This window comes from Haplochromis burtoni, unplaced genomic scaffold (assembly GCF_018398535.1).
Source record: "Haplochromis burtoni strain Fernald_Lab_line unplaced genomic scaffold, NCSU_Asbu1 Contig_2133, whole genome shotgun sequence".
Taxonomy (NCBI): domain Eukaryota; kingdom Metazoa; phylum Chordata; class Actinopteri; order Cichliformes; family Cichlidae; genus Haplochromis; species Haplochromis burtoni.
Window position 1 is genome coordinate 1 of NW_024584494.1, and position 10,881 is coordinate 10,881.

A 10,881-nucleotide genomic window follows, 5' to 3' on the forward strand; every position below is an offset into this window, starting at 1 on the left:
GCTGTAGCCGAGACGACAGCTGGTGGGTGTCCACAAAGAGAAGTCAAGATCTGTACGAGGGTCTTCACTCCACCAACGGAACTGCACCTCTGTGTCTCATTAGTCGAAGCTCATCATGGCAGCAGCGCACAAGGAGCTGGTTTGGAGCATCAAAAAGAACTTGTATAAGCTTTCAGGTGCAGAAGCCTATCAGCTCGCAAGGGACCTGGTCACAGACAGCCAGAGTAGTGAATTAGAGTCCACTGATGAAGAAGGTTGGGTGGATTGCATTATCAACTATATGCAGTCAGATGCTTTGTTAAATTCTGAGGATGAGGGAATGAGTCAGTTGCTGGTGCTAAATGATCTTGTATGCAGTATGGTTGAAAATCGTGGCCTATTGAACACTGCTAATGGGGTGGCGCAGCCACTGGAGTCACCAGTTGTTAGTGCTAAGACAGTCGAGCGCACTACAGTGACACATGCTACCTTAGGCCAGTTACCACCAGTTACTAACACTCAACAGCATACCACCCCCTTACTTTCCATCCCCAGAGAGCCTACAACATCACAGCAGACTGACTTTGGTGCACAGGCTCGCACCACCAATCTGAGTCCAACCCAGCCTAGAATCATAAATGATGAGCGGGGTGGAGAGCCACAGCATTTTAGAAATGCAAGTAACACACATCCTAGTGGGGCACACAGTATAGGTGACCCAGTAACACATGCAGCAATACCTCATCACATGTAACCACTGAGAGAATGGTTTCCTTAAAGGACCTCTCTTACCTCCAACGGAGGGAATTTAAGGTACATGGTGGCCAGATTGGGGACCACAATGCTGACATAACTTATAGCAGTATGTGTAAACAGATAGATGAAGGCATTAGAGAGGGTTTCACAGAGACTGAGGTTATCCGGGGTGTACTGAGAATTGTAAAGCCAGGTGTCTTCAAGGATATGCTCATCAACAAAGATGAAATCACTGTGAATGAACTCAAGGGCTTTCTCAGATCACACCTGGGTGAAAAGGCCAGCACTGAATTGTTCCAAGAGCTTATGTGTGCAAGACAGAGTGAACAAGAAACCCCACAACAGTTCTTGTACCGCATGATTGGACTCAAACAGAAGATCCTGTTCCAATCAAAACAGATCAGTACAGACATTCGTTATGAACCCAAAACTATTCAGGAAGTCTTTCTTCACAGTATCTACCAAGGCCTGGGCACAAAACATACTGACATCAGACAGCAACTAAGGCCACTCCTTTCAAACAGCGATGTCACTGATGAGGAGATTCTCAGCCAGGTTATGAAGATGATTAGCGATGAAAATGAACACCAGCGTAGGTTAGGTCATGCCCCCCGTCAAAAGACAACACATACACATAGTGTCCAGGTGGAAGGAGGAGATGTGAGTGCAAACAGTGGGGATAATGATGCGATCCAACAGCTTAGTGCACAAGTAAAGGCTTTGACTAACATGGTTGCGACTTTAATGGGCCAACAAGCGGCAGCTATTCATACAACCCAATCAAAGACTGCACCTGTCCAAACGCCAGGCCAGGACCAATTCCATGGCACCCAACCTCTTGTTAACCAGGCACTCACTCCTCCACCAAGTCAACCTTCAGCTGCAAGGAGAGGTAAAATACCCAGCTGCACCAAATGTATGCAGCAAGGCTCAGAAAACTGTAATCACTGCTTTGTGTGTGGGGATGCCGGGCATAGGGCAATTGGCTGTTTAAAACGAACCAACCAGCCGGGAAACGGGAGCCGGTCTCTGTTGAGGGACAGACAGAGACCATCCCAAATCCCCAGTCCCACTCAGTAATGCCCACTAGCAAACTGAGACGTCTGAAGGGAAAGGGAAAAAAACCCTGCAAAGAAGAAAGCCAGCCCTCCCCACCGAAAAGCCAAGCAGTTACTGACAGTACAGCCCGAACAGTGCCATTGATTGGTAAAAAGAGCCTACTAAATTGTTTTGTCAACGGCTATGCTGTGACAGTACTATTTGATACTGGCTCACAAGTGAGCATCATTGATAGATCCTGGAAGGAGACGTTCATTCCCCAATATGCAGTGAGGCCCTTACAAGAACTTCTTGATCCTGGGGAAAGCCTTGACCTGTGTGCAGCAAATGGACAGCCAATCCCATATGATGGGTGGGTGGAGCTAACAGTTAATCTCCCGGGGAACACCGATCCCAACCTTACAATGGAAGTACCCTTCCTAATCAGCCAGCTCCCCCTCCCCCAGCCACTACTGGGAGCCAATGTCCTCCAAGGGATGATTAATAGTCATAAGTGTGATGCAGATGCACACACTATGATCCTCAGCCTTCTCCGCAAAGCCCTAGGAGTGGAGGAAGAACAGGCAAGAGCCATGGTCAACTTTATCAATCTGCAGAAAGAGTCAAACCACAGTATAACCACCATTAGGGTAGGGAGGGAAAATGTTTATGTTCCACCTGGTAAAACGGTAAATGTGCAATGTAAAGTACCATCTACCTTTGACATTTCCAACCCTGTTGTCCTGTATGAGCCACTAGAGGATAGCGCCACGCTAGAGCAGCTGAGTGTGGGGGGAGGATTGTTGGAAATCAGTAACACCAAACAACCATTTGTTAGGGTGCCAATTTCCAACCACACAAACCAAGTAATCACTCTGCCAAAGAGGTCCCAACTTGGCTCCATCCAACATGTTGCCAAAGTTCTGGAGCCAGGCGAACAGGACGTTGGAGATGGGGGTCCAACACAAGCTTGTGTATTGAAGGCTGAAGTTAATGTGGCCTCTCCTGGTACTCCCCCTGCTGACCTGTGGCGACCACCGGTTGACCTCAGTCACCTTAGTTCAGAACAGCAGAGAATAGTTGAGAAAATGTTGAATGAGGAATCAGCTGCTTTTGCACGGGACAGCAGTGACATTGGATGTATACCCTCTCTCCAAATGTCAGTTAGACTCAAAGATGACACCCCAGTCCAAAAGGCTTATGCGTCAGTCCCAAAGCCATTGTACAGGGAGATTAAAGAATATATACAGGAGCTGCTTGTGAAGGGGTGGATTGTAAAATCACACTCGCCATATGCTGCCCCTATTGTTTGTGTGAGAAAGAAAGACGGATCATTGCGCCTGTGCATTGACTACCGGCTTCTCAACAAAAAGACTGTGCCAGATCGGCACCCCCTCCCCCGCATACAGGACCTGATTGACTCACTCGGCATTCACCACCCCATGGGGCTTATATGAGTGGGTCAGGATCCCGTTTGGCCTTTCTAATGCACCAGCAGTTATCTTCACGGACTCCAGTAGAGTGGGGCAGCCAACACCAACAGGTTCTTGAGCGTCTCATAGACATTCTAACAAGCCCACCAGTGCTAGCCTACCCAGACTTTGATCACCCTTTCATACTGCACACAGACGCGTCCCAACAGGGCCTGGGGGCGGTCCTGTACCAGAAACAAGATGATAAGATGAGGGTGATAGGTTATGGGTCACGCACACTGACCCCAGCAGAACAGAATTATCACCTCCATAGTGGGAAACTGGAGTTTCTGGCCTTGAAATGGGCAGTATGTGAAAAATTTGTCGACTACCTGTACTATGCGCCCCATTTCACGGTCTTCACGGACAACAACCCCCTGACCTACATTATGAGCACAGCCAAGCTCAATGCTGTGGGTCATCGCTGGGTGGGGCAGCTTGCCGATTTCAATTTTGAAATCAGGTATCGGCCAGGCAAACAGAACATTGATGCAGACACACTTTCGCGCTGTCCACTTGATATCAGTGTTTTTATGGATCAGTGCTCAGAAAGACTACCAGAAGAGGCAGTGTGTGCCACTTGGGAGGGAACTAGGACTGCAGAAAAAGGGGATGTAGCATGGGTGGCAGCCCTCAACATAACATCACAACACCAGACACATGCAGACACTGGAACATTTCCAGTCATCAGCTGCAAAGAGCTCTCAGATGAGCAGCGGAAAGATCCTGTTATCAGCAAAATGTTAGAGTTAAAGGAGAATAACAGAGATCTAACTGATGAGGTTCGTAGAACATTGGACAAGTCCACAAGGAAATTGTCACGAGAATGGAGTAGGCTGCAGGTGGAAAATGGCTTACTCTATAGGAAGACTCCCAGCCGAAAGCAGTTAGTCCTGCCTGCCATCTACAAACAAACTGTCCTCTCACACCTCCATGACAACATGGGACATGTTGGCGTGGAAAGAGTCCTTAGCCTAGTAAGAGATCGCTTTTATTGGCCCTTTATGAAGAGAGAGGTTGAGGAATATATCACCAGACGATGTCGTTGCATTAAGCAAAAAAAGCCAGCCTTACCTGACAGGGCACCTATGGGAGCCTTACATCGAGCTCGCCCCTAGAGCTCGTATGCATTGACTTTCTGCACCTTGAGACCAGCCGGGGTGGGTACGAATACATACCGGTTGTAGTACTGCCACAGATACTTGTCTTTGAGTGAAGATTTAAGGTGATAGGAAATATAAATAACTGCAACTTGAATCTTTGACACAGAGTTCAAGCTCACTGCTGTAATATATCATAATAATCTGACAATATATATAATATTGGCCATATTATATTTACAGTGAGATGACTTTAGTCTCATGAACAACATTAGCTAATTGTTATTTACTAGCTAATCTTAAATGACTGTTCAGCACAGAAATGAAGCCCAACAATCATGTTTACAGTCCTGTGGTCTCAGCCTCAGATACTTATTAAACCGCACAAAGCTTGTGTAGAAACAAATGTACATATTTTGTACATTTGTTTCTCCTTCATTTCTCTCAAACACAGCTGTATGAAACGTTTCCAGCGGTTAGTTTCATGGTTGCTAGGCAACCTGGGCAGCGCGACGGAGGCTAGACCGTCCCATTTCACAAGCCTACAAGCCTCGCACTTCCGGCCTCAGCGGTCTTTGAGTACGCGGCCCTTGAGGATCGTTGAGGCTGCGGCCTTTAAGGCTGCAGACCCTGAATTGTGATACAGCCACTAACACAAGACTGTCAAAGTTAAACAGGAAATAAGCGAACATAGAAACCAGGGTAACCAGACATAACACAAGGAATTCAGAGGAGGCACAGTAACAAAAACTAAAGCTTAGAAATCACAAAATACAAAAGCTAACCTAGGGAGCTACAAATACAAGAGACTCAACCATGAGAACCACCAAAATTGGAGAATATTAATTATAAGCTGTATGGCTGGATTTTGTTCTTTGCGCCCTCTGGTGGTGAATTGTGTAGGGAACAGCTTGGTCTCCTCCCAGTCTCCTTTTTTGCTGGTGTCTGCATGCTGCAGCTCACAGTTAGCTTCACACATGGAGAAAATATCATTCAAAGAGTAGAAATAATTGAGAAAGAAGATGGAGGATAAGGCAATAAGGCCATAAAGGACTATTTAGCACCTCCTGGATGTCAGCTCACGAGGTTTGTGTGTTTTAAATGTTTTATTTTATGTAATTAAGCACTTTTGATTGATTGGCACTAAGTACAAGAGCTTATTTTAATGTTATGTTTTGTTTATTGTTTGTCTGTGAGCAGTTCTCAGGGGTTGCCAAGACCAGAATAAACCCTGTTCTATAACTACATCGTGCGTATGTCAATCCTTGAGGGTGCTACATTAATGATCAACACAAAAACACTGGGCCACTGGACCCAGGACCATGACAGTACCCCACTCTAAGGGATGGCTCCTGACGGCCCAAAAACCAGAGTTCCACAATTCCAAAGTGTTCACAGAAAACACTGGAGCTCATGAAAACAGTCGGCCCGGAGGTTGACAGCACAGGAATCCAAAGCAAAACAGTTCAGGAGGTCCACGGCACTGGAGTTCATTACACTGTTCAGGGGGCCGCCGCTGGACCGGGGGGGGGTGTTTGTTTGTTTGTTTTTTGCCTGTCCTGTTTGGTTCTTTAGCCATCATAATTATTTTCTGAAGGCCAAGAAAGATGCCCAACGGATTTATTTTACCAAGTGGATCATCATGGCCGTATTGGTCCATTTGACTGACTTATTGTTTTTTGTTTTGTTTTTTTTATTTTAAGTTATAACAGATGGGACATACATGGCTGGGGGATAGGAAAGGGAGAAAGAGAAAGAGAGGGAGGGGAAGAGGGACAGTGAGAGACGGCACTTAAAAAAACAATCACCTGGATCACCTGCTGAGAGAGAAGAAAAAGAGAACAAGCAAAAAGAGAGCAACATAGTAAACACAACACCACTGCAATAACCTAGATAAGTAAGTAACAGTAAATACTAAATATTGAGTGTTACTGAGCAGCACGTAACACCGACAACGCACAATGTGCTTCGAGGTATTAGCCAAGAAAGTTATAGTTTGTGTGTATGAGTGCCCATGTGTACACCTGTGTGGATGAGCACGCTTGTATTTAAAAGGTTTCTCCATGTAACAACCTGCCAGAGGGTGTCGGGAGCTATAGCCCCGCCCCCCACGGCATGAAGCAGGCATGGAGGAGATCCAGGCCTCAGACAAAGTGAATCATGTTTGTGGAAAAGTCAGATCGAGAGAAGATGATAAGGTATGGCTGGTTAACTTGATGTCACCATGGGTGAGGCCAGATATCATCTCAGAAGATGTGACATCCAGAAGGGGGGTGTGGGCAGGTACAAAAGTGTTGTGAAGAAGAGAAGCAGTGCTCCTCCCTTTGTCTCCTCCAAGATTAGTTCAAAAGATTGGAAAAGTTGGAAATTGCAGCAGAGACACCAGTGGGATCAATTGCTGCCCATAATGTGAACTTACAAGTTGGTTATGTATTTTTGGTTGGGTTTTTTTCTCCAATAATTTTTGTCGTGTTGGATTATAAATTCAGCGCTTGGAACCATAAACCAACAGATTATAAAAACTGTGGGAAATAAACTGAAACTGGAATATTAGTAGGACAAAAGAAAGGGGTGGTCATGGTGGGGTAAGCATGTAACAAAAAATCTATACACATAAAACACGCACACACACACACATGCACATACACTGACATTTTATACCTTCTCCAGAATATATATCGTCATTATAATAATCCATAATTGTGTGGATATGCATATTATATAGTTTTTAGTGAAATATAAGCCCTCCAGAAAGGCTGGGAAAAGCCCTGTAACTTACTTTAAATATGTTCCCTAGAACAGTGAACAGAGCTGCAGACCCATGACACCCTTACCCAGTTAGCTAGCAGCTAATGCAGCACTACTTGTGCTGCTCATTAATAAGATGCCACCTGCAAGAATTACTTAAAGAAATGACAGGGTAAAAACATCATATAGAGGATTTTATAACAACTGATAAAAGTGAACATAAAGAAAAACAAAGATGTTTCCTTTAGAAAATAAAAATACAAGGTTAAACATGATCCTGAAAATAAGAATTTAAATCAAATATCTGCTGATTGTAAATTGTTTATGAATCAACCTTAAGATCAGTCAGACGAACCAAAGAGTCTGTTGTGCTCGTATGTAAAAATAATGTAGTACAGACTCTCCTTTACTGCACCAGCAGCTACATCTGCATTCTCGTACTCCAAACGTAGTATTTTGTGCTGAAATGTTACAAATTGTATTAAATGCACCGAAAATCATTTGTCCATGTAGCTGAAATCTGACAATAATTTTAATCAGCTCATGAAACGCTGCAGGAAGAGTCATTCAGAAGTTTTTCTATGAACTCTGTGATCTCCTTTTCATGCTTTTTCTGCAGGTTTTATTTTTCATCCTCGATGTTTGCAATCTTCATTTGGTCCTTGTGTTTTGTCAGCAAATCTCTGATTTTTGCCAGATTTCCTCTCTTCTTAGACGGACATACTTATATTTATTTAATACTAAATATTTCTAATTACAGCAAGCATGCAAATATCTAATAAGCTTCTTCTATTGTTTAATACGCTGGTGCCTGCAATAATCTAAATAAAATATACCAAAAAATTAAACAGCGTTTCAAATATTTTCTAAAACCTTAAGTTACACGGCAGCAATTCATCCTGCATGCATCATTGACATCATTGACTCATATAAGTTACAAAATGAAACAATCCTGAAAATATCAAAGATAAATCAAGAATTCCATCTGTAATTGTAAAATGTTTACAAACTGACCATAAAATATCTCTTTATCTCAACTTTTAATGTACAGAAAGTATTTTATCCAGCTGAGCTCTGTCACTAAAAGTAGGAAACAAATCTCATGAAATGCAGCAGGAAGATGTCTCAGCTTCATCCAGAAGTTTTTGTATTAGTTCACTTATTTCAGTTTCATGGATTTTCTGCAGGTTTTCTTTTTCTTCCTCATTTTTTTCATTCTTCATTTGATCCTCATGTTTTATCAGCAACTCTTGGATTTTTTCCAGATTCCCTCTCTTCTTAGACAGACACTTCACCACAGCACTGATGTCTCCAAGATGCTTTTCTCTCTTTTGTTTTTCAGTGTGCTCAGCCAGAGCCTTTAACAGGTCATACTTCTCATCTTTGTCTTTAACCTTCTTCTCGTGCTCCTCCTTCTGAGCTGCAAACTCTTTGTTGTGTTTCTCTTTGAAGTCATTGAACTCTTCAGCTTTCTTTCTGGCCTCATCTTCATGCATCTTCTTCAGATTTTCCACACATATTTTATAGTTTTCCTCCAGCTGATTTCGTTCTTTCTTCTCCTCTTCTCTCCTCATTTTGTCTTCTTCTTTTCTTTTCTTTTCATGTTTTTCTTTTTCCTGCTGTATTTTTTCTTTCTCTTCTTTCAGTCGTTTTTCTTCCTCCTGTCGTCTCTCTTCATCTTCTTGTCTTCGTTTCTCTCTTTCTTCTCGTCGTTCTTTCTCCCAGGCTTCCTGTTTTCTTTTCATCTCTTCTCTGTTCTCTTTCAGTTTTTCGGCCATAATTTTCTTTTCCTCTTTTTCTGACTGAATTTGTTTATCCAGAGTTTCAAGCTGCATTTTAAACTCCTGCCTACGTCTTTCTTCTTTCTCTTCCCGTTTCCTGTTCTCTTTTTCTCTTGTTTTCTGTTCTTTCTTTCTCTTCTCTTCATGCTCGTTTTTAATATTTTCTTCCATCTCTTTGATTTTCAGCTCTGCTTCCTGCTGCATTTTTTCTTTCTCTTCTTTCAGTCGTTTTTCCTCCTCCTGTCGTCTCTGTTCATCTTCTTCTTCTTGTTTCTCTCTTTCTTCTCTTCGTTCTTTCTCCCAGGCTTCTTGTTTCTTTTTCATCTCTTCTCTGCTCTCTTCCAGCTTTTCATCAATCCTTTTCTTTTCCTCTTTTTCTGACTGAATTTGTTTGTCCAACATTTCAAGTTGCATTTTAAACTCCTGCCTACATCTTTCTTCTTTCTCTTCCTGTTTCCTGTTCTCTTTTTCTCTTGTTTTCTGTTCTTTCTTTCCCTTCTCTTCATGCTCGTTTTTAATATTTTCTTCCATCTCTTTGATTTTCAGCTCTGCTTCCTGCTGCATTTTTTCTTTCTCTTCTTTCAGTCGTTTTTCCTCCTCCTGTCGTCTCTGTTCATCTTCTTCTTCTTGTTTCTCTCGTTCTTCTCTTCGTTCTTTCTCCCAGGCTTCTTGTTTCTTTTTCATCTCTTCTCTGTTCTCTTCCAGCTTTTCATCAATCCTTTTCTTTTCCTCTTTTTCTGACTGAATTTGTTTGTCCAACATTTCAAGCTGCATTTTAAAATCCTGCCTACGTTTTTCTTCCTCTTCTTCCCGTTTCCTGTTCTCTTTTTCTCTCACTTCCTGTTCTTTCTTCCTCTCCTCACGCTCCTTATTCAGATTTTCCTCCATCTCCTTGAGTTTCTGGTCTCTTTCCCGCTGTAATATTTTCTTCTCTTCTTCCAATCTTGTTTTGATGACTTCCTTTTCTTCCTCGTGTTTTCTTTCTAGCTCCTCTCTCTGTCTCTTCATCTCTTCTTCCTTCTCCTTCAGGATTCTCTCCATTTCCTTCTTTATTGCTGCTTCAGCCTCTTGCAGCATCTCATTGGTGAAGCATTTTCCTCCATTTTCCTTCATCATGGTGTCAATCTTTGTCATCAGCTCACTGACTTGTTGGCGGTTCTCTTTCTCTACATTATTGAACACATGGCATCTTCCTCCACAGTCAGCAATCAGCTTCTTAAACGAATCATCACATCCGCTTTTAATATAATCTTCAGTGGATATTTCGTCACGTTTAAGCTTATCTCCCTCAGTGAAAAGAATGATGGTGAACTTTTCTGAATTCTTCCCAAAACCTTCCTTTATAAGTTTTAATGTCTCCTTCTCTTCTGGTGTGAGACGACCAATTTGTAACACCAGCAGGAAGACATGTGGTCCTGGAGCCAGAAGACTGACACATTTCACCATCTCCTCATGAACTTCTTCATGTGACAGAGTTGAGTCAAACAGACCAGGAGTGTCGACCACAACAACCGGACGGCCGTCCACCTCACCCTGTGCTTTCTGACACTGTTTGGTGACTGATGTTTGATTTGCCATAGCTTTAAACTCTCTCCTTCCTAGGATGGTGTTTCCTGATGAGCTCTTTCCACAGCCGGTCTTTCCTATCAGCACAATCCTGAGAGGCTCCGTGTTCTGCTTCTCTTCATCACCTGTAAACACATGATTTTCTTTAAATGTGAACAGTTTATAAAGTAGCTGTAAGAATATAACGTAGAACATGATTAATGATTAAAAAAAACATTCAATTACTTACGAGTTACCATATTTTTAGTTATCAGATCAATCTGCGCTCGAGCAAATGTTACAGCTGTGTAGCAGCATGGTTTGTTTGTACATCTCATCTGCTCCACAGTGTCCAACAACGTGTGGATCTGCTCTTTATCCTTGATGTTAACAATAACAGGCCTTTGTCCATAACGTTGACAGACCTCCTGGATATTTGGGTCTTTGCTTACAAAGTTAAGA

The 10,881-nt window shown here is 42.8% G+C and overlaps 1 protein-coding gene across 1 annotated transcript; it reads right to left on the reverse strand.

The window, feature by feature from the left end:
• Nucleotides 1-9,486: 9,486 nt before the first annotated feature.
• LOC102291748 (GTPase IMAP family member 7-like) lies at nt 9,487-10,875 on the reverse strand (the record flags this gene model as incomplete). Its single annotated transcript, XM_014331353.2, has 2 exons — nt 10,670-10,875; nt 9,487-10,565 (listed from the first exon to the last, which is right to left on the reverse strand). Coding segments are annotated over exons 1-2 (1,167 nt in total), but the record flags the coding sequence as incomplete, so codon positions are not given.
• Nucleotides 10,876-10,881: the final 6 nt, after the last annotated feature.